At 47.2% G+C, this 23580-nt stretch overlaps 1 protein-coding gene and 1 non-coding gene across 2 annotated transcripts in view; one reads left to right on the forward strand and one right to left on the reverse strand.

Moving 5' to 3' along the window:
* INTS3 (integrator complex subunit 3) overlaps positions 1-23580 on the reverse strand; it is a 48446-nt gene that overhangs the window by 7054 nt on the left and 17812 nt on the right. The window contains exons 4-20 of the mRNA XM_032265136.1: positions 21615-21728; positions 21322-21406; positions 19931-19997; positions 17452-17596; positions 16288-16417; positions 13546-13643; positions 10853-11044; positions 9025-9112; positions 8251-8330; positions 7701-7792; positions 6697-6803; positions 5493-5612; positions 4983-5112; positions 4460-4514; positions 4125-4228; positions 3630-3674; positions 3302-3421 (exon numbers count right to left, since the gene is read on the reverse strand). Of these exons, the coding sequence (XP_032121027.1) occupies positions 3302-3421; positions 3630-3674; positions 4125-4228; positions 4460-4514; positions 4983-5112; positions 5493-5612; positions 6697-6803; positions 7701-7792; positions 8251-8330; positions 9025-9112; positions 10853-11044; positions 13546-13643; positions 16288-16417; positions 17452-17596; positions 19931-19997; positions 21322-21406; positions 21615-21728 (1772 nt within the window). The remainder of the gene's footprint in view (positions 1-3301; positions 3422-3629; positions 3675-4124; positions 4229-4459; positions 4515-4982; positions 5113-5492; positions 5613-6696; positions 6804-7700; positions 7793-8250; positions 8331-9024; positions 9113-10852; positions 11045-13545; positions 13644-16287; positions 16418-17451; positions 17597-19930; positions 19998-21321; positions 21407-21614; positions 21729-23580) is intronic.
* Positions 14052-14155, forward strand: LOC116541177. Its single transcript, XR_004264738.1, has one exon. It is a non-coding gene; the product is annotated as a small nucleolar RNA U13 (small nucleolar RNA).

Raw genomic sequence — 23580 nt, forward strand, 5'->3', positions numbered from 1 at the left:
TGGTGGTGCATGCCTATAATCCCAGCTACTCGGGAGGCTGAGGCAGGCGAATCACTTGAACCCAGGAGGCGGAGGCTGCAGTGAGCCAAGATCATGCCATTGCACTCCAGCCTAGGCAACAAAAGCAAAACTCTCAAAAAAAAAACCAAAACTTAAAAGTCAATGATAAAAAGAAAAATAACTCAAAAATGCGAAAAATTTGGAAGGTATTTCTCAAAAGAAATATAGAAATGGCCAAGAAGCACATGAAAAAAATGTTCAACATCATTAGCCATTAGGGAAATGGAAGCCAAACAAGGCAATACCACTTCATATCCACTAGGGAGACTAGAAGCAAAATGGCAGACGGTAACAGGTGTTGCAGAGCATGTGGAGAAAATCAGAACTCTCACACACTGCTGGTGGGAATACAGAACAGCTGTAGCCACTTTGGGAAACAGTTTGGCAGTTCCTTATGAATGTAAAAATAGGGTTTCCGCAGGACCCAACAATTCCACTCCTAGGTATAGACCTAATACAACTGAAAACATGTCCACACAAACACTTGTAAATGAATATTCACAGCAGCTCCATTCGCAATAGTGAAGAAGTAGAAACAATCTAAATGTCTGCCAACAGACAAAAGGAAAAACAAGGCCGGGCGCGGTGGCTCATGCCTGTAATCCAAACACTTTGGAGGCCAAGGTGGGCAGATCACTTGAGGTTGGGAGTTCAAGACCAGCCTGACCAACATGGTAAAACCCCATCTTTATTTAAAAAAAAAAAAAAAAAAAAAGAAAAGATTTTTTAATGAAAGGAAAAACAATGTTATATCTCTACACTGGAATGTTATTTGGCCTTAAAAAGGAATGAAAGGCCGGGTATAGTGGCTCATGTCTATAATCCCAGCACTTTGGGAGGCTGAGGCGGGTGGAACACCTGAGGTCAGGTGTTCAAGACCAGCCTGGCCAACACAGTGAAAGCCCATCTCTACTAAAAATACAAAAATTAGCCTGATGTGGTGGCACGCACCTACAGTCCCAGCTACTCGGGAGGCTGAGGCAGGAGAATCACTTGAACCCTGGAGGTGGAGGTTGCAGTGAGCTGCAATCACACCACTGCACTTGCACTAGGTGACAGAGCAAGAATCCATCTCAAAACAAACAAAAAAGGAATGAAGAAATGATACATGTTACAACATAGATGAACCTAGAAAACATTATGCTAGGTGAAAAAAGCAAGTCACAAAAGATCGCATACTGTCTTTACTTATTTTGGACATTTATCTGAAATGTCCAAAACAAGTAAATCTTAATCTATAGAGGCAGAAAACAGATCAGTGATTGCCTGGGTGAAGGGGGGAATGGCAAAGTGACTGCTAATGGGTATGAGGTGTTTTTTTGGGGTGATAATTTTTTTTTTTTTTAAGACAAAGTCTCGCTCTGTCGCCAGGCTAGAGTGCAGTGGCGTAATCTCGGCTCACTGTAATCCCCGCCTCCTGCTGCCTTAGCCTCCCCAGTAGTTGGGACTACAGGCACGTGCCACCACACCTAGCTAATTTTTGTATTTTTTTTTTTTTTTTAAGGCTAGTCAAGTGAAGCAGTGGGAGAATTTTTGTATTTTTAGTAGAGACGGGGTTTCACCATGTTGGCCAGGATGGTCTCGATCTCTTGACCTCGTGATCCGCCTGCCTCAGCCTCCTTTCTTTTTTTTTTTCCCACCTTTTTTATTATTTATTTATTTATTTTAAGATGGGGTTTCACCATGTTGGTCAGGCTGGTCTTGGAACTCCCAACCTCAGGTGATCCACCCGCCTTGGCCTCCAAAGTGCTTGGATTACAGGCGTGAGCCACCGCGCCCGGCCCTCAGCCTCCTAAAGTGCTGAGATTACAGGCATGAGCCACCATGCCTGGCAAAATGTTATTTCTAATTTAGTAACAGTTGTATAACTTCGTGAATGTACTAAAAAAAATTATTGAGGCCAGTCCTGGTGGCTCATGCCTGTAATCCCAGCACTTTGGGAGGCCGAGGCGGGTGGTGGATCACCTGAGGTCAGGAGTTTGGGACTAGCCTGACCAACATGGTGAAACCCCATCTCTACTAAATACATTAAAAAAAAAAAAAATTGCATGGTGGTGCATGCCTGTAATCCCAGCTACTTGGGAAGCTGAGGCAGGAGAATCACTTGAACCCAGGAGGTGGAGGTTACAGTGAACCAAGATTGCACCATTGCACTCCAGCCTGGGCAACAAGAGCAAAATTCTGTCTCAGAAAAAAAATCACTGAGCCCAAGAGTTTAAGACCAGCCTGGGCAACATAGCAAAACCCTATCTACAAAAATCAGCTGAGCATTGGTGGCTGGTGCCTGTAATCCCAGCTACTCAGGAGGCTGAGGCTGGAGAATTGCTTGAGCCTGGGAAGCAGAGGTTGCAGTGAGCCGAGAGTGCACCACTGCACTCCAGCCTGGATAACTGAGTGAGACCCTATCTCTAAATAAATAAATAAAACTTAAATTAAAAAAAAGCCTTAGCAGTGCACAAGTCTTATTGAGAGGGGGGAAAACCCCAAAAACCAACAGCTGGGCTTGGTGGCACATGTCTATAATCCTAGCCACTCTGGAGGTTGAAGCAGGAGGGTCACTTGAGCCCAGGAGTTTGAGACCATCCTGGGCAACAGAGTGAGACCCTGTCTCTACCAAAAAAAAATTTTTTATATTAGCCGGGCATGGTAGTAGTGCACACCTGTAGTCCCAACTACTCAGAAGGCTGAGGTAGGAGGATGGCTGGAGTCCAGAGCATGGCTTGAGCACAGGAGTTTGAAGCTGCCGTGAGCTATGATCAGGTGACAGAGTAAGATGCTATCTCTTAGGCCGGACGCGGTGGCTCACGCCTGTAATGCCAGCACTTTGGGAGGCCGAGGCGGGTGGATCACGAGGTCAAGAGATCGAGACCATCCTGGTCAACATGGTGAAACCCCGTCTCTACTAAAAATACAAAACATTAGCTGGGCATGGTGGCGTGTGCCTGTAATCCCAGCGACTCAGGAGGCTGAGGCAGGAGAATTGCCTGAACCCAGGAGGTGGAGGTTGCGGTGAGCCGAGATCGCGCCATTGCACTCCAGCCTGGGCAACAAAAAAAAAAATCCCCCCTCAAAAAAAAAAAAAAAAAAAAGATTCTATCTCTTAAAACCAAACTAAATCAACCAAACAAACCCACACAGAAGGCCCTGGTGATGACAGTCCCAGGTGGGGGAGTCAGTGTGCAGGAGAGAGGCTCTCTAGAATGCATCCTGACAACATTTGAAACATGGGGACCATACCTACCTGGCCCTCAGGTAGTAGAGCAGGTGGTAGCCAATCTTGGGCTGCTTCTGATACAGCTCAGAGAGAAGGTCTAGAAGCAGAGAGAAGCTGCTGTTGTCTTCCTGCATCTGACATAGGTTCCTGAAAGTGGGGCATGGAAGAGAGGAACAGAGCTTTACTCAGGGCAGATTCTCCCATGAAGTCTCTCAGGTGGCACAAGCTGTCTCTGCTCCTGGCATATGTCCTCCTCCCTGGAAAGGGAGTCCCATTACCCCAGCACAGGTGTACAAGTGTGTGCTGTCAGGGAGGATGGAGGGCAGAGAATGTCTCCTACAGCTGCATTGCTTACCTAAATATTAGGTACAGAGGCTTTCCTACAGACTCCTCCAGGGACCTACAAGAAGAGGGTTATATTTGAGAGTCCATGTGAGGGGGTGAGGTGGGCTGCAGGCAGCTATGGAGGACCAGCTGGAGGCTAGATGCCAGCCTGCTGCTCCATAGGCTTGGTAACAGAGAAAACAGGTTCCTAATATGGGACCACACTCTTGCCCTTCAGAGAGAGGCTCCAGGCCAGGGTCCAATCCCACCAGACTCAGCAGATTAGAGTTACTGGACTTAGCGGCAGGGGCTGGAAGCGTGGGGAGGGGATGTTAGTGCGCCTCCCGGGTACACAGTGTTCAGCAGGCAAAAATAAGCCCTTATTTAAATGAGTCGGTACATGTGAGAATAAAAACACCAAGTGAACAGATTTTTCTCAAGTCCACAGTAAGGGACCTCTTGGACTCAAGCTGTAAGAGCACCCTCTGGCTCCTGAGACCCAGGAGTGAGGGAAGATCAGCCTTACTCCTCAGTAATCTCCTCAGGCAGGACCTCCCCTCGAAAGTGAGCTTTGAAGAGCTCTTGTAGGCAGGAAGCAAGGACAGACAGCTGCTCGGAGTCAAAGTCTTCCTGGGTGATGAGACAAGGGAGGGAGAATCACTACCTACACTCACGCCCTCCTGCTCCCACAATCCCAGTCTTGGTACTCATCTGCTTCCACCTCCAGTATCAGCAAGCTCCCCTCCCCACTATAAGAGGGACTCATCTGGGGGAGGGAAGAAGGGAGTTGGCTTCCCTGGGAGAATTGTAAGCTAAGCAGGCTAGGCTGCTTCCTCCCTAAGGGGTTGAGTTCCTCCTCACCTCCAGGACCTGGTCCACAATTTCCTGCATGACCTCACACTGGGCCTCCGTATCACTGCAGGACAGAAGTGAGAGGAAATCCCAGGGACATAAATGATAGCAGAGGGCAGGACACACACCCAGAACAGTGCACAAGCACACTCACATGCAAAAAGACAAAACAGAGTAGCTCTGTGTAAAATCCCAGCTTGGGTGGAGGAGGTTTTAGGGCAGAATTTGCTGCTCTCTGGGCAGCGGCCCAAAGAAAAGGAAAGTCCCCATCAATCCTGCTTTGGTTCTCAGAGGCTCTTCTCCCAAGAATCTGCAGAGTAGGAACTCAAGGTGTTAGGGAACGAAGCTGCCCCACTCCCAGCCCATACTCTCCAATGTAAACTGCAGAAGAACTCGCTCATGAAGCTTCAGATACCCTCCACATACTCCTATCATGTTTCCTCCAACTCTCATCTCCTGCTACACCCGTTGAGCACCAGGTAGACAGCCTGAGGCTGAACCTCCTGAGGCTGTAAACAGGGTCTGTACCTACCTCCCCTTCTGTAGCTGGAGCACTTTGTCCCTCAGGGACTCATCCAGCTGGTCAAGGTAAGGGGTGATATCAACTGGCTCCTCCACAACTGTCTCCTTGATAGGGTGGAAGCGAAACTCTCTCTTCTTTCCTAAAGGGGGTGATTTGGGAAAGAAGTTAGTTTGCCTAGATGCCAGCAAGAGACAGTCCCCTCAACCACCTATCCCTTCCTCACACGCCCTAAGTGTGCACCTGTTTCCTCAATGCTGTGTGAGTGCTTGAAGCATCTCCCTGAATGTGCACATGTGCTAGTTCTTACAAGCAAACAAGGGCAGGAACCACTTCTTTTTTCCTTCCTGCCTTGAGTGTTAAGTGCAGGGCTCTGCACTCTGGAGTCTCATCCAGACACCCTGTGAACAAAACTTTAACTCACAGGAATAAGGGTGACAGGAAGATTGCAGAGAGGCTGCTTCTGGGAACTGGTCCTCAGGGCTGACACAACCCTGAACTGGCCTTTGCTGATAGTCTCACCTTTGCTGTTGAGATCCTCTTCATCGTCACTGAAGGCTGCCTCTGCATTGTCGTAGCAACCCTCATCCTTATCCGACATATGGTTATCCATCTCCATGGAAACCGGCTCCTCAATTTTGACTTGGGGGTAAAAAGAGATAAGACATTTGATGGCCTCTTGTGTTCTGTAACATGCCCCAAGCTTCTAGGAAGGGAGGATGGAGGGCAAGTGAGAGAATAAGGTGTTTATGACCTAAATGGAATATTGACCCTGGAAGGACAAACCTCTTGACAAACCTCTTATCCTCATAACCCTCCATGACCTGCAGAGGGATGTTGCCAGGAATAAGAACACAGGACATGACTCTATGCTCAGTTCATTAGGACTGGCAACTAGAGTAAGACCAGGGACAGTCCCAAGTGTGAGACTCACTCTGTCGCCTAAGCTAAAGTGCAGTGGCGCCATCTCGGCTCACCGCAACCTCCACCTCCCGGATTCTCGCAATTCTCATGTCTCAGCCTCCTGAGTAGCTGGGACTACAGGCGTCTGCCACCACGCCCGGCAAGTTTTTTTGTATTTTAGTAGAGACAGAGTTTCATGATGTTGGCCAGGCTGGTCTTGAACTCCTGACCTCAAGTGATCTGCCCACCTTGGCCTCCCAAAGTGATGGGATTACCGGCATGAGCCACCGTGCCCAGCCTCCAAGTGCTCTTTAATTTAAAACCAAGTTGGAATATACTAATTGGCTTAGGTCCTTATCCCAAACCAGGTTGTGTGTGTGTGGGGGGGGGGGGGGGGGTGGGCAGGCGGTGAATAAGGAGATGGCAGTTGAATTGGGAGGAAGGTTTGAGACTCAACTGACAAACTCATCAGAGGCCAGGGCCTACAACTGGGAAGAGAGAAGAGATGGGCAAGTTAAAATGAGAAAGTGAGAAAAATATTGAAAATATCACATGAAAGCCTTCTAACAACTGAGCAAGAGTTACTAAGAGAAAAAATAAGAGTTAAGAGGGCAAGAAAGATGAGCAAGTCAGGTAAGATTAGAGGAAACAAGAGAATCAAGACAGACAACACAAAAGTGAACAAAAAACATAAACTGAGGAAGGGAAAACTGTGAAGGACAGTGTCACAGAAGTGAACTGTGTGGGACATCCTAAAAAGGGCTCTGGCCTGAGAGTCTTGTCCCTCTTTTGACACAGGTGATAGAATGGGAAGGCCCCATACCTTCCACAGGTGGGGAGGGTGAGCTGCAGAACTCAGGAAACTTCTCCCTCAGCATTGCCCGCAGCTCCTTATCCAACTTAGGATTGTCAAACAGGGGAGCCAGGTGTCTAAATGGGAAACACAATAAAGGTATCAGAGCTTCTTTTGCTTTTTTTTGAGATGGAGTCTCACTCTTGCCACCCAGGCTGGAGTGCAGTGGTGCGATCTCAGCTCACTGCAACCTCTGCCTCCTGGGTTCAACTGATTCTTCTTGTGCCTCAGCCTCCCAAGTAGCTGGGATTACAGGTGTGCGCCATCACACCTGGCTAATTTTTTGTATTTTTAGTAGAGACAGGGTTTCACCATGTTGGCCAGGCTGGTCTCGAACTCCTAACCTCAGGTGACCCACCTGCCTTGGCATCCCAAGTCTAGCCAGAGCTTCTCATTTCTAGGTCCAAGCCTAATCAGTATAATTGGGCCATACTCAGATCCCTGGAGGGGGTCAACAGGGAACATGAAGGCATTTGAAGGCCTTTGTAATATGATGGCAAGAAAGAAATTCCTCTAAGATCTAGGAAGACATATGCCCAGCAGTCTGAGGTAGGGCCAATACTTCTTACACTTGTCGGAGGAAAGGCCCAGCAGTGCAATGGCAACATCTGGATATGCCTGGACCTAATGAAAAATGGGAAAATGGCCGGGCGCAGTGGCTCACGCCTGTAATCCCATAACTCTTGAGAGGCCAAGGCAGGTGGCTCACTTGAGGTCAGGAGTTTGAGACCAGCCTGGCTAACATGGTAAAACCCCACCTCTACTAAAATACAAAAATTAGCTGGGCATGGTGGCGTTAGCCTGTAATCCCAGGTCCTCAGGAGGCTGAGGCAGGAGAACTGCTTGAACCTGGGAGGTAGAGGTTGCAATGAGCTGAGATCACACCACTGCACTCCAGCCTGGCAAGAAAGCAAGACTCCGTCTCCAAAAAGAAAAATGGGAAACCAATCTCCTTCCCCCAACAAATTCCTTACGCCAAGACCCGTTTTTCCACAATGTGGTTGAGGGAGGAAAAGACACCCTGCCGAACATGGCCCTCCAATGGTGGATAGAAGTTGGGAATGATCTGGAAGGGAAGAAGGAGAGAAGAAAATGAGCACAGGACTCCATCCAAAGGGTTCTGCTGAATTAGATCTGAAAAGCTGCTTTGGTTTTGATTAGGGGATACTGGGGAGTATGGCTGCAGAGAGAACTGGACTTCTTGATCATTCCAGGCCACTCAAATGAGAAATTCTTGTGGAACCTGGCTGCTCCCCAAGGAAACCAGATTCTACCTTGAGTCACCATCCCTGTGATTGCAAAACCTCACAGAAAATGAGAAGATCCAACTGCAGACAGTGGATTATGGAAGGGAAGCATTTATTAACTTGGGGGACAGGACCCAGCTGAGAGCAGATAGGACCCATGACTACTTCTGCTCTCAGTCAAGGGGTACCGAGAAGACCCATTCACTGGGATATTAGGGGAGATACACTTAATTCTGCTCATCCAGGCATGGGGAGAAAAAAGAGCTCTCACACTTACGCGGCACATGAAGTCCAGGAGTGTGGCAGTGATGGCTGGGTGGGGCTTCATGGAGTGGTGCATGACCAGGATGGCTGGTTCTGGAGAATGTGAATTAAAGAGCCCCTCACATCAGTCAGTAAAGAGCCCCTCACATCAGTCAGTTTCTTTTCTTTTTTTTGAGACAGAGTCTTGCTCTGTCACCCAGGCTGGAGTGCAGTGGTGCAATCTCGCCTCACTGCAGCCTCTGCCTCCTGGGTTCAAGCAATTCTTGTGCCTAAACCTCCCGAGCAGCTGGAATTACAGGTGTGCGCCATCTCGCCAGCCTAAAGTCAGCCTGCTTCTATATCCATAAAATGGGATGTTAGTATATATGAATAGCTCTGGAAAGTGTTATGTCTACTCCCCATATCCCCACTGAGCAGACCAAAGGGCAGATAGCTCCCCCAAACAGTCTGTAGCCCTCATTTCCCTTCTTGTCCCCAGCATTCAGCTTGGAAAAGGAAAGTAACAGGAGAGGAAAAGCAGGACGTGGTACAGCCTTTCCCTTTACCCAGGCCCTCCCCTCCTGAAGCCCATGCATCAGGCTGTGGAGGGGAGGTGTAGAGATGGTTTAGCCTCATCAAAGCAATGCTCCTTTTAGGTCAAGGGAAAACTGACGAGAAACAACAGAGCTGCTCCCAGATAAGCTGTCTCCACTCCACGGTGCCCTGAGATTTATGACTGTTATCACTAAGACAAGGCAGTGGGGGCTTCGGGGTGGGGAAATGGAGCTGCCTGGTTTTGGCCACATACCTATGTTCATAATGCTATCCTTGTCTGGGCTAAAGAACAGCCAGTCGTAAAACAAAGCCAGCTTGGCATTGGAGGCAGCGACATTTGACTGGAAAAGAGAGAAACAAAGGGCTAGTTTCATCAATCAATTCCCTCCATTCAGAGTCCCAAGACAGATTCCAGGGCCCACTTGGTTGCTCCGTCTATGAAATTCAGTTCCTAGTGAAACAGGGAGGAACTCTCACCCTGAGGAACACCGGAGTAACTTCTGCTGCCTATGAGTGAATACTCTGTGGCCTTAACCAAGAGGACAGAAATTGGGCCAGGTGCCCCGAAACCTTTTTTTTTTTTTTTTTTCCCAATAGGGTGTTGCTCTGTTGTCCAGGCTGGAGTGCAGTGGCACGATCTCAGCTCACTGCAACCTCCACTTCCCAGGCTCAAGAGATCCTCTCACCTCAGCCTGAGACTACAGCACGCACCACCTTACCTGGCTAATTTTTATATATTTTTGTACAGATGAGGGTCTTGCCATGTCACCCAGGCTGGAGTGCAATGGCTTTGACCTCTTAGGCTCCAGTGATCCTCCCACCTCAGCTTCCTGGGTAGCTGGGACTACAGGGACTATAGGCGCACACCACCACACCATGCCTGGCTTGCTTTTTTGTGTGTGGTAGAGATAGGGTTTTGCCATGTTGCTGGTCTTGAACTCCTGGGCTCAAGTGATCCTCCCACCTCAGCCTCCTGAAGTGCTAGATGACAGGTGTGAGCCACCATGCCTGGCCAGGCCTGGGTTCTTTTCTTTTTGTTGTTGAGGCAGAGTCTGCCTCTGTCACCCAGGCTGGAGTGCATGGGCAGGATCTCAGCTCAGTGTAATCTCCACCTCCCAGGCTCACGCGGTCCTCTCACCTAAGTCTGGAACTACAGGCACACACCACCACACTTGGCTAATTTTTGTATTTTTTTTGTAGAGACAGGGGTCTTGCCATGTTGCCCAGGATGGTCTCAAACTCCTGAGCTCAAGCAATCTGCCCACCTCAACCTCCCAAAGTGCTGGGATTACAGGTGTGAGCCACCGTGCTCAGCAGGCCTGGGTTCTTAATACATCCAGCAGTACATATATCTGATTCCCATAAGGGAGAATGCTTGGACCCAGAAGTCAACTTATCACCCCTGAACTGAGGCAATAGTCAGACTAGCACCCCTTGGCTGCCCTTGCTGGGCTCTCCAGGCACATTCCTGAAGAAGAGACCCCCACCCCCCCAGGAACAGCCTGTTGTCATATCTGAATCAGCACATTCCAAGATCCCAGTCAAATGAGGGAGGAGCCCTGTCAGAAGAGGTCAGGGGGCAGCCAGATGCCAGAGAATGGATAGTTTCCCACCCTAGGTTCAGGGAAGAAAACACTTGAAAGGAAATGCCTCCACTGCAATTCGCTGCATTTACAGAAGGGAAGTAGCCAAAGCTGATGCCAAAAAGGCACAGCGGTGAGGGTCTAAAGAATGCAAGCTGTGAATCTGAGAAAGGACCAATTCAGAAGAATAGTTGTACATGGTTTCTGGAGGCAAAAATGAAAAAGGCAGGGATGTTCCAGAAACCCCAGCTTTTGGGGGTTGGCAGTACAGAGGGAGATGAACCTGTTCAATCTCAAAGCCAGATGGAAAATAATGAGTGTAAGTAAATTTCTAGAGACACAAAGGGAAGTGGAGCAGAAGGCTGAGACACTCAGGAGGACCAGAGTGAAAGAAGGGCCCTTAGGGGTCAGGTGGCCCTGGAGTCAGGAAGAAGAATGGAAATATGGGGAACACTATGGAAGAGGCACCCTTCACCACCCAGTATCTTTTGCCCTCACCGTGCACGTTGTCAGGAGCCAACCAATGATGGCCCACCGGGGCAAGATATCTGAACTCAGTACTTCATTAGAAGGGTGGACTACCCCACAGATGTAGCGAATGAGGTCACAGCGCAGAGACTGACTGTCTGGAGTTGACAGGTACTGGCGCTGGAACCAATCTTGGTATCGCTTTTGTTGACCAAATCGCACCTGGGGCAAAAGGAAGTAAGAAAAAGAAACTTAGAGGACAGTGTGGGGTCCCTGGACAGAGGAAAACGAACACCATTTGACCTAGACCTCCATTTCTGCCCATAACTTATGCATTAGCTCATACTGTCTTGCAAGTCTCCCCTCCTTTGGGAGGACTTCTTGATTAAAAACAAAATGCTGAAAATTTTTAGCTTGCCCTGCAATGAATGTTACATTCATTTTTGCCACTGACTTCAGGCTACATTTACCCCAACTGCAACTTCAGTCCATTTCTGGCTCTTTATTCCTTATACTGGTCACTGATTCTCCAGTCAGAAGTATAATCTTTTCTCATTTTCTTGAGCCACTAGTGAACAGCAAGGAATGTTCTTCAAGAGTAAGAGCTGGGCCTGTTCACCGCTCAACACTGACTGAGGATTTCCTGCTGCTGACCTAACAGGACAATTATCCAAGGCCTAGACTCTCCAAACCTTTTGTGGCAAGTTCTTCCTCAAACAGAGCCTACATGATCACAAATAGTAACACTAAATAAGAAAAAGGATCTGGTTTCCCTCTTCTTATATTCCCCTACCTGTCAGAAGAAATCAATCAAGATAGAGCAAAAAGGTAAAAAAGCAAACAAAAAGATACCTCTAAACCAACATCCAACAGAACTTTCTGCAATGATGGCTGCTATTGTGTATGTGAAATATAGCTAATGTAACTGAGATATCAAATTATTATTATTTATTTTACTTTGTTTTTTGAGACAGAGTTTCACTCTTGTTGCCCTGACTGGGTTGCAATGGCGCGACCTTGGCTCACTCCAACCTCCGCCCCCTGGGTTCAAGCAATTCTCCTGCCTCAGCCTCCCAAGCAGCAGGGATTAGAGGCAAATGCCACCATACCCAGCTAATTTTTTGTATTTTTGGTAGAAACAGGATTTTACCATGTTGCCCAAGCTGGTCTTGAACTTCTCACCTCAAGTGTTCCCGCCAGCCTCGGCCTCCCAAAGTGCTGAGACTGTAGGCATGAGCCACAGTGCCTGGCTGTGAATTTTTAATTTTACCTCATTTTAACTAACTTAAGCATTTTTTTTTTTTTTAGACAGATTTTTGCTCAGTTGCCCAGGCTTAAGTGCAGTGGTGCAATCTGGGCTCACTGCAATCTCGGCCTCCCAGGTTCAAGCAATTCTCCTGCCTCAGCCTCCTGAGTAACTAGGATTATAGACATGCACCACCACACCCAGCTAAATTTTTGTATTTTTAGTAGAGATGGGGTTTTAACATGTTGGCCAGGCTGGTCTTGAACTCCTGATCTCAAGTGATCTGCCCACCTCAGCCTCCCAAAGTGCTGGGATTTACAGATATGAGCCACTGCACCCGGCCAAGAATTTTTATCATACCTAGTCCTGCAGACTAACTTCAATTTAAATTGCAACACATGGCTGGTGCCTACCACATAGTACAACACAGACCTGGGAAGTTCTCCTGGGTGACTTAGGAAAGCTGATTAGGGCAGCAGCTCTTGACAGCCAGACTGGCCGCAGAGGAACGACATGAGAAGTCTGCTAAAAACGCAGATTCCTGGACAGGCACAGTGGCTCACTCCTGTAAACCCAGCACTTTGGGAGGCCAAGGTGGATGGATCACAAGGTCAGGAGTTGGAGACCATCCTGGCTAACATAGAGAAACCCCACCTCAAGGCCGGGCGTGGTAGCTCACGCCTGTAATCCAAGCACTTTGGAGGCCAAGGCGGGCGGATCACCTAAGGTCGGGAGTTCAAGATCAGCCTGACCAACATGGTGAAACCCTGTCTTTAAAAAAAAAAAAAAAGAGAGAGAGAGAAACCCCATCTCTACTAAAAATAAAAAAAATTAGCTGGGCATGGTGGCATGCACCTGTAGTCCCAGCTACTTGGGAGGCTGAGGCAGGAGAATCACTTGAACCCAGGAGGTAAAGGTTGCACTGAGCCCAGATCACACCACTGTACTCCAGCCTGGGCAACAGAGCAAGGCTCCGTTTCAAAACAAAACACAGATTCCTCAATCAAATTATCTGGGAAAGTAGGATCCAGGAAGCTACATCTTTAACGTACTCAAGTAATTCTGCCATTATTCAGTTAGCTCTCTTCCTGAGACCTCATGGTTTTCCTGGAGCAATCATGGATTTCTCAGAATGAACACTTTCACTCTCCGCTTTATAGAACATTTCACACTTGTAAATGTTATTAGCATTTCTATACAATTATTGGTTTAGTGACTGCTTTAGATAGACTAAAAGTGTCACAAGAACTAGAACTGTATCTCTCTTATTCAACACTGTACCCCCAAGTCTTAGCACTATGCCCAATGTGTAGTATAGAATGAATAAAGGACAAAGAAGTCAGCAGCCAGGTAGATCAGGTAAGATCATTTAGCCATCATTCTACTGGTTAGTAATCAATGGTTATAGCTCCACAGACCAAAGCAAGAAGTCCAATCAGCGTGTGATCTCTTCTCTTGCTGCAATAGGTTAGCTTACCCGGGATGTCATGAAGAGGAGTTTAGTCTCCATGTCTGGGGTGAGACGACATGCTAGGAATTTTCGGGATGTTCTTGACTGAAGAAGCTGTAGGATACCTGAATCAAATGTGGAAGGAAAGAGAAAAGAGGAAGCCTGAGACCAGAAAGAATGAAAGGCAGGTTAGGAACCTGGGCCAGATACTGATGTGGTCTTGCTCACAGGGAAATTCCAAGACAAGACCAAGAGAGGTCAAGCACAGGTAGGGATTCCAACCAGCACTGATGTGTTCTGCACCAACCAACCACTATCCTCAGGACCCAGCTATACTGCTTCCTGTCTTCTGCTGGCCTTCCAGAGCCTCCTACCCACATGATTCCCACTGGCAACAGATGGGAAAGTTAAGGAAAAAATATGGGAATCCCCAGCTGCTCTTCCTGCTCCTGACGGTCCCATCCTTGGGTCCTGGAATCAATGTGATGTGTGGCATGAGCATGAGCCCTGGACTCAGAAACATGTGGATCCAGATCCTTTTGTAGTTCATAAGCATGATTATTGGTTTTTCACAGTCATGCATGAGATGTGCTTCCCTCAAACCTTGTTACCATGTCAGTATATTACCTGCCTGACATGAGAGAACAAAACTAATTTTAAAGGGCAGGCATGGTGGCTCACACCTGCAATCCCAGTACTTTGGGAGATAAAGGTGGGTGGATCACCTGAGGTCAGGAGTTCAAGACCACCCTGGCCAATATGGTGAAACTCCATCTCTGCAAAAATACAAAAATTAGCCAGGCACCACGGCGGGTACCTGTAATCCCAGCTGCTTGACAGGCTGAGGCGGGAGAATCACTCGAACCTAGGAGGCGGAGGTTGCAGTGAGTTGAGATCGAGCCATTGTAATCCAGCCTGAGCAACGGAGCGAGACTCCGTCTCAAAAAAAAAAAAGACCTAGATCCAAATCCGGCCGGGCGCGGTGGCTCAAGCCTGTAATCCCAGCACTTTGGGAGGCCAAGGCGGGTGGATCACGAGGTCAAGAGATCGAGACCATCCTGGTCAACATGGTGAAACTCCGTCTCTACTAAAAATACAAAAAAAAAAATTAGCTGGGCATGGTGGTGCGTGCCTGTAATCCTAGCTACTCGGGAGGCTGAGGCAGGAGAATTGCCTGAACCCAGGAGGCGGAGGTTGCGGTGAGCCGAGATCACGCCATTGCACTCCAGCCTGGGTAACATGAGTGAAACTCTGTCTCAAAAAAAAAAAAAAAAAAGACCTAGATCCAAATCCTGCCTCTGTCACCTAACCTACCAGCTGTATAGCCTTGGGCAAATTACTTAATCTTAAACCTGTTTCTTTATGTATAAATGTAGAAACTAAAATACTCATAGGGCTGTCCAGAAGATTAAATGAGGTAACATATGTTTGTCTAACACAGTGTTGGCACTTAAAGCAACAAAATATATGTTCAATATAAGAGTACTACAATTTCGAGCACTTTCCTCTCTTCTTTCCTGACTTCCCAGGTCCTGGACAACTGCTTTCAGTGTGTGTGTGTGTAGGGGGACGAGGTACGCACAACTGCTTTCAGAGTGTGTGTGTGGAGGGGGAGGGGTTATGCACAACTGCTTTCAGTGTGTGTGTGTGTGTGTGTGTGTGTGTGTGTGTGTGGAGGGGGGAGGGGGTGCACACAACTGCTTTCAGAGTGTGTGTGTGTGTGTGTGTGTGTATAAGGGGAGGGGATGCACACAACTGCTTTCAGTGTGTGTGTACGTGTGTCTCTCTCAACTGCTTTCTGTATGCGTGTGTATGTGTAGGGGGAGGGGGTGCGCACACGATCACAAGTACATGTGTGTTGAGGTGGGGTGAGGAGCAAGGCTGTACAGTTATTTTTCAGACCATAGCAGGACCCTGGGAAAGGGAAAGAGATATAAAAGGGACCCTGTCAGGGGGAGGCACATGGAGACTCCCTCCTCCAAAGTGGATTTTGCCCAAGCTGGATCCTTGGAATCCAAGGCAAGACTGTTTCCAGGGAGGGGCCTTCTCTTACAGAACAAATTCCAGCCTCTTTACTGACTCAGTCTCACAAGTTGACTTCTGACTCTGCTGCTAGACTCCATGAAGCTGAACACTGGTCACTGGCTCACCTCCTGAGCCAAGGAGTTGCTGCAAAGTGAGGAGGAGGACTACAGTTCTCTGTCTTACTTTTTTCTTTTTCTTCTTCTTTTTTTCTTTAAGATGGAGTCTCAGTCTGTTGCCCAGGCTGGAGTGTAGTGGTGCAATCTCGGCTCACTGCAACCTCCATCTCCTGGGTTCAAGCGATTCTCTTGCCTCAGGCTCCCAAGTAGCTGGGACTACAGGTGCATGCCACCATACCTGGCTAATTTTTATATTTTTAGTCGAGATGGGGTTTCACCGTGTTAGCCAGAATGGTCTCAATCTCCTAACCTCGTGATCCACCCACCTTGGCCACCCAAAGTGCTGGGATTAAAGGTGTGAGCCACTCTATTGGGCCTCGCTTTTTTCTCTGTAGCAATGTGACAGCTGGAGTCAGCCAAGTAGGGGCTGTCTAGGAACTACACGAATTGTTCTGTACCTCTGCCATTCCCAGTTGTATTTGGCAAAGCCTGCCCTGTCCCAAGCTTCCTAAATCTGACCGCCAAAGACTCTCCTACCCACCAACCTCTACCTACCTACTTGATTCAAGCAAGATATACACATTGAACTCCCAGCTCTAAAGGACAGGATGCCTAAGACCCTACTTACCTGTGAACTGAGGACTCAAGGCCTGAGGATTATGGATAATGTCTTTCCACAGCAGTTCAAATTCTGGTATCCTAGCAACATTCTGAAGTAGTCTTACGAGATCCCGACCAATCATCAGACATTCCATGAACTTGATAGGGAAGAGGAAGTGGGGGACAGGAAAGAGAATAAAAACATGGATTGTTTACCTGCTGGAGGGAGGACAAAGGAACAACATGTTCTAGGGAGGGAAGGAAAGACAGTTGAAGAGACTATATGATTTCTTCTGGAACCAAAGGATTGGCCCCTAGCTGTCAGGGGAAGAGAGCTGGAAGCTGGGGACTGATAACAAGGATGAGAGGTTACTGGGAAGTGCTGAAGCCCTGCTGGCTTTCACATTAACTTACTTCCCTCTCCACCCAGAACTGTTTCAATCCAGTTCAAAGAATATTGAAGTTTTAAAAGGATGCAACTGGCAAGTTGAACCCCAGAAACCCTAACCTCAAACTCATTTTGTCTAACAAAATTCTGCAGTATCTAATTCTGTGGGTCCAATTCTGTGGTAGTAGAAATGGCTGCATCTGCATACTCTAAATGAAATCCATTAGCAACATGTAGCTAACGCAACTAGAAGAGTGAATTTTAACATTTTATCTCACATTAATTTTGGGCTGAGCACAGTGGCTCATGCCTGTAATCCCAACACTTTGGGAGGCTGAGGCGGGAGGATTGCTTGAGGCCAGGATTTCGAGACCAGCCTGGGCAACAAAGCAAGACCCAGTATCTACAAAAATAAAAAGTAAAAAAAAAAATTTTTAATTGCCACATGGGAGGTCTGACAGAGGACAATTCATAATCCCACTAAACCATGGGAATTATCCAGGACAGTAGGTGGGGGGATCATGTCATGGTAGGCACACAAGGACAGCTTATGTCTGTGGTATACAACAGTATCCTTGAGGCTGACCAGGGAAATCCCAAGAATGCCAGCCTAACAGGTAGCATTTCTAGGAATTAGAGCTATTCCACACTAACTCCCCCTCTTTTCTACCCTCATCTGTTGACGAATGATGGAAACCACCACATCTTGATACACCTCCACCTCTAACAAGGCATTTCTGACTCCACTGCATAAATCTCAGCCGAGTTTCGCTTCCCCACACTGTTTTTGTCCTTTTCCCTCACCCGTTCACGAAGCAGTGAGATGCAGAAGTCTACTTCCTTCTGCCGAAGGGCCTGGAGCTGGGCGGTCCCATGGTGGTCCACGATGAGGCGGAGGTACGTGTAAACAGCCATGGCAATGAGGATGCTGCTCTTCAGGACCCACTCCCTGCACGGAGGAAACACATTGGTTCCTATGTTCTGTCTAGAACTATTCACCTTCCCTGGGCTTGACTACAGTGCCTCAGAAATAACTGATGTTAGACACTGGGAGTAGGCGCTTTGATTTTTTGCTTGCTCACTCATGCTAGTATCTATCTTGTACTATCAACCGGCTAAGGACAACCTCCTTAATTTTCTCTTCCAGAAAATTATACAGAAAATTCTCTTATAAAGATAAGTACCAAATGAAAACAATCTCTTCTTACCAGCTAACTACTTAGCTCACAAGAAAATAACTCTCTTTGTTGACTAATTCATTCAAACTTTTACTGAGTGCCTATCATGTGCCAAGCAACATGTGAGGTACTAGGGACAGGATGAAGCCACAGTATCTACCCAGGTCAGACTATGGGGAAAAGCTGGGCAAGTGTCCCTAAGTCAGCGAGTTCTTAAGTGTGGTGCAAGAACCCGTGGGGATTGCCAAGACTCTTTCAGGACCTAGAGTTTTGAGAACATACTGTGCTAGCCCAGTCTGCTTATCATTAGCAGCTCACCATGCCACAAACCTTTCCCTGGCTCTATCTAGTCACTGATACACAGTAAGTCCTCACTCCCACACAATGAGTCACCTGCCCTATATCACAACCTGAAAAAAATAATCCAATTTTGGGTGGCAAACCCATTTTCCCAGGAGTTTCAGAATATCCCTGAGGAAAAAGGGGGCAATGAAAGGTTTGTTCCCAGCTGCTTTAAAAGGAGTAGAGAGAAAGACACAGTGGGGATATTCCTAAAACTCTAATCCTGTCTCTAAGTGACAAAATTGAGATACTGTCTCCTCCCAGCAAACAATTTGTAATGGCTTTGGCACCCCTGTTGGAAGGCAGGGAACTGGAGGAAGATGACATGGTGTTTAATTAATCCAATCAGGCCACATCCTGATTCCGGAAAACTACTCAAGTCACCTAATTAAAAGACTCTGGCCTTTACTTTCACAGAATGAATGTACTAGCCAAGGTTACTGGGGAAGGTCCCCTCCCCTACATGCTGCCTTTTAACTCCACAGCCCTAGAAACATTCGGAAGGGAGTAAGAAGGAGGGTGTGAGAGAGGACACAGTTTTAAACTTCTAGGTATTGACTTTCACCAAAAGATGCAAGTTTTTTGGAAGGTAGAAAACAGAGCACTTATCTGATGCCTAAACAGGAAATTCAGCTTTAAGGTACGGGGACAGGATGTATTTAGCACCAGGAACAAAAAACAAGAAAAATCACTTTTTTAGAAAGATTGCTAGCAGAGTTAATGAAACTATCTGAATCCTGGAATGGTACAATAGAGAGAGATGAAAGTAAGGCTCCATGACCCAGGGCAGTAAAAAAGAACAAACACCTAGGAAAAGCAGAGACCTGGTAAGAGACTGTTAGGATCCCACGTGTTAGTGGAATGGTACCAATAACAGAAGTGGCTCCAGGCCCAGATGTGGCTGCACATCTGTGCCCAGAGCACTAGGTGGCACTGCACAGCAGACTGGGCAGGGCTCTCAGACCTGGGGAGACCATAGCACAGAGCCGTCTCTTTCACAAGTGTGAATGATGGGAGGAGGTCCATTCTTCTAAACTACAGATAGTATGGACACTATTAGCCCTCTCAATCATTCGACTACTATGGGGTCCTCAACCAGAAAAGAGACTCAGAAGTCAAGCAAGAAGAAGACTAAAGACAAGGGGAAAGCCTCACCTCCAAACAAGTTCAGATGTGGAATAGCCCTCATAAAATTTCTGGCCCCTTATTTTGATGGATAAGGGAAAGAACCAGCCAGAAAGCCCAATATGCACCCCCTGATGCACTCTCTACCACTGGAGCCTCCAAACCCTCTATGCAAACTCCAGCAGGATTCACTAATCTCTATTACCTGCTCACCCCAACTGACCCCTGTGTCACTTCAAAAAGAGAGCATGAGTTGGATGGAGAGGCTTGGAGGGGAGAAAAGGATACCTGCCAGGCGTGGGTGTTTGGCTGCCCCAACTCTGCTGAGCTCATTCCTCCCCAACTTCCCCCTACGATAAACATTCCAAGGAGGTCTGGATCAAAAATAAACCCTTATCAGATGAAGCCAGCTTTTCTGGGCTATGAGATATTTTGGCAAAGACCTCTTTCCCACTCCTTCATTCCTTGGGCATTAATTCCCTCACTTGCCAACGATACTTGTCTCTCCCTCTCCTCGCCTCCCCCTCTCTAACTTAAGGTGTTCTTGGGCCACACAATCCTTTCATCCCCATTTCCCACACTCACACTCCTAATGGCCATTATCTGGCCTGTTCCCCACCCTTCATGGTGGAATCTACCTTTGCTCCGTCAGGATATCCAGAACACTTTCTGCCAACCAGATATTTTTGGCTGTAACATCTCCACCTGATTTCACAAAGGGAAAAAAAGAATAGCTCTGATTAGCAACTCAGCTAATCCAATACACCTCTTTACCCATTCTGCTGGTCTACCCTGACTGCCATCCCATCACTGCTGTTCTTAGTGCTGGGATAAGCTGCCTTCTGTTCTGCTAGGCTTTAAAGTTTCCTCCTTTGCCTCCAGAAAGAAGGGAAGGGAAGGTCCTGAATTTTTCTAGAAACCACAGCTGCTACGTTTCCATAGATTGTGAGTTGGAGTGGGAACATTTTGGCCCTTGAAAATGAATGTCTGAGAAGTAGATATGAGAAGCCCACAGTTGGAAAGAAAGGATGATATCTCAGATAGGGCCTGAGAGGTACAGGTGGCTGCTAGCAGCTGCAGTCTAGCAACTGGATGCCCTGAGTCCTCCACTCAGGCCCCCAACAGACCAAGAGTTTATTTCCAGGTAACAGTCTTCAGGGCTTGCTATAAAATTTCCTGGGGCAGAATTAACATGCAGCAATGCCAGTCCAGTCTTGGGATAAGAAATGGGGACTGGGAGTGCCAAACAGGGAAGAAAGTGCCAGGAGAGAGGATAAAAATAGCCAGCACAACAATGCTATGCCTTGCCCCAGCTCACAGTTAAAAAATTCAATGTTCACAAGTCACACATCACACAGATTAAGGTTCATACACATCAGAACAGGAGCATCAGTGTTATATAAAATCCTAAAGAGGAAGCAAGCTCCGATGGGCTAATGGTGAGGTAGTAGCAGGTCACTTTTAAACAAACGCATGCAATCTTGGGAGTAGCGTCTTGGATATATGGTGGCTCAGACAGATGTCACTGAGGCCAAGATGAGAATAAAATCTAAATGTCAGGGTCTGTTCTGTGACATAGTTTGTCCCTCATTCTGGCCCCAATAACAGGTCATAATTAGTAGGGAGCAAGCATTCAGAATATGGGGGTGAAGCCAGGGAAGATGTCTAGGTTTCTGAAAGCACAGGGACATGGGAACAAATTACTGCCCTCACTTCTCTCCCCATTTCTTCCTGCTCTGATAGGCATAAAATCTCAGCATGAAGACTGGCTAAAATAGGCCGAATATTCTGTCAAGACCTGGGTTTAGCACAAAAGAAAATGAGGCAACTTACTGCTTTAAAAGGCCCCCCATGACTTTTCAATCAATTGATTTCTACCACATATGTGGCCAGAAGATGTCTGTATCAGAAGGAAACAGTCTAAGCAATCCAGGAATTCCATCCCTTTGGCACTTATCATTTTTCATTGTCTCTATTTAGTCTCTGGGCTCCCCTCCTTTTTTCTTTATGCTCCTGCCATCAAACTCACCTGCAATCTGCTTCATAAACGTCATACAAACACCATCGGCTCCCAGAACCCCACTCTTCACCAGTTCCCGTACCAACCACACCAACTAAAGGAAAGAGGGAAAAACAGATGAAGAGCAGGACCTGTGAGTCTGAGAAGGGAGCTAATTCAATTACAACTGAAAGGAGAACATTACAGTTTAGACACAAAATGATAGGGGTGTGTTAGCCCTTATTCCTCTTTCCCTTTCCTGACAGAGAGAGGATCCATCCTCTCTCTTTGAGCTGGATCCTGTCTTTTCTTTCTGGCCTTACCTGAGTTCGGCAGGTATCCTGCAGCTTCAGGTACTTCTCCATAAGTATCTGGTTGATTTTATTCAGGACAATATTCATGCCATCACGACTCACCAGAGCCAAGTCCCGGTAACACTGTGAGAAGTAAAGTTTGTGAGCAGCCAGCACGCCGAGGATAAGGACCCTTGCCCTCTAAACCCAACCACAATGGACCCTTGCCCTCTAAACCCTTAAACTTAATTAACACCAATAAGACACTGAGTAGCAATGACGTATTTTCCATTCTGGACACTTTCTTTCTACAGGGATCCTTCATCCCAAACCTATCCCCTGCTCTGTCACACAGAGTGGGGAAAAGGATACTGAGTTATCCTTTAATGAGGCAGAAAAGCCTGCTGAGCAAGCCTCCTAGTACTATCCCTGTCCCCCCACTTCCCCTCTTAGGAAGTGTCATACTGTTTGATGCCACAGGCTGAGCAAAACCAGGTGGAGGCCATCTGCTTTTCATCTGACAGTCAGTAAAAGGTCACTGCAAAATGGATTTGGTTGAACAAGCCAGAAAGGATCCCAAAGAGGTTTTTAGACCAGAACTGACCCAGCCAGATACAGCAAAGGGAGTAATAAGGGAAGAAGTTCTAGGGAGGGGCCCTAGACAGTTAAGGGCAGAAACAAAACTGAAATTTTTTTGAATTTTTAGTTTTTATATTGGGAGTCTTACTCTGTTGCCTGGGCTGGAGTACAGTGGGATGACCAAAGCTCACTGCAGCTTTGACCTGCATTCTGGCTAGGCTACTGCACTACAGTCTGGGTGACTGAGTAGCTGGTACTACAGGCATGCACTACCACACCCAGCTAACTTTTAAAACAGGTTGTTTTTTTTTTTAGAAATGAGGTCTCACTATGTTCCCTAGGCTGAAACTCCTGGCCTCAAGTGATTCCCCCACCTCAGCCTCCCAAATAGCTGGGATTACAGGCATGAGCCACCATAACCAGTTGAATTAAATATCAATTCTTTTCTCTGGGATGCCCTTTCCTTCTGCTGCCTAATGAAGAAGGAGAGATCTTTCAGCATACCAAACCCTGGAGGAGGTGAGGGAGGGCATACTAATTTCTTCTGTGAGATTACTGCCTCTCTTCCCCTTAGTTATTTTTTTTTACCCTGTCTCTCTAGTGAGACCAGACTCCAAGAGGAATACCTTAGGGGGCCTCATTAGCAACTTCCTTAGCCTGCTGAGTTCTGTACTGTCAGGGTCTCATCAGAAAGAGTAGAAATGAGGCAGGTAGTTTCCCACAACCTCTGAAGACCAGTGGCAAGGATGGCATCAATAATAACAATATAGTATAGCAAGGGCTGGGTACAGTGGCTCATGCCTGTAATCCCAGCACTATTTGGGAGGCTGAAGTGGGCAAATCACCTGGGGTCAGGAGTTCAAGACTAGCCTGTCCAACATGGTGAAACTCCATCTCGACTAAAAATAAAAAAATTAGCGGAGGCAGGCGGATCACAAGGTCAGGAGTTCAAGACTAGTCTGACCAACATGATGAAACCCTGTCTCTAATAAATATACAAAAATTAGCCGGGCGTGGTGGCACGCACCTATACGCCTGTAATCCCAGCTACTCAGGAGCCTAAGGCAGGAGAATCACTTGAACCCAGGAGGCAGAGGTCACAGTGAGCCGAGGTTGTACCAACTGAATTCCAGTCGGGCAACGAGTGAGACTCTGTCTCAAAAAAAAAACAAAAACAAATTAGCCGGGTACAGTGCCATGTGCCTGTAGCCCCAGATACAAGAGAGGCTGAGGCGGGAGGATCACTTGAACCCAGCAGGTGGAGGCTGCAGTGAGCCAAGATCATGCCATTGCACTCCAGCCTGGGTGACAAAGAGAGACCCTGTCTCAAAAAAGAAAAGTACAGCAAGGATGTTGTTATATGGCAAGCAATAATATAACAATAATATGTATATTACTGCATGTGATATACCTAACA

The sequence above is a fragment of the Sapajus apella genome, unplaced genomic scaffold (assembly GCF_009761245.1).
Source record: "Sapajus apella isolate SASKATOON/1434 unplaced genomic scaffold, GSC_monkey_1.0 scaffold148, whole genome shotgun sequence".
Classification (NCBI taxonomy): Eukaryota; Metazoa; Chordata; class Mammalia; order Primates; family Cebidae; genus Sapajus; species Sapajus apella.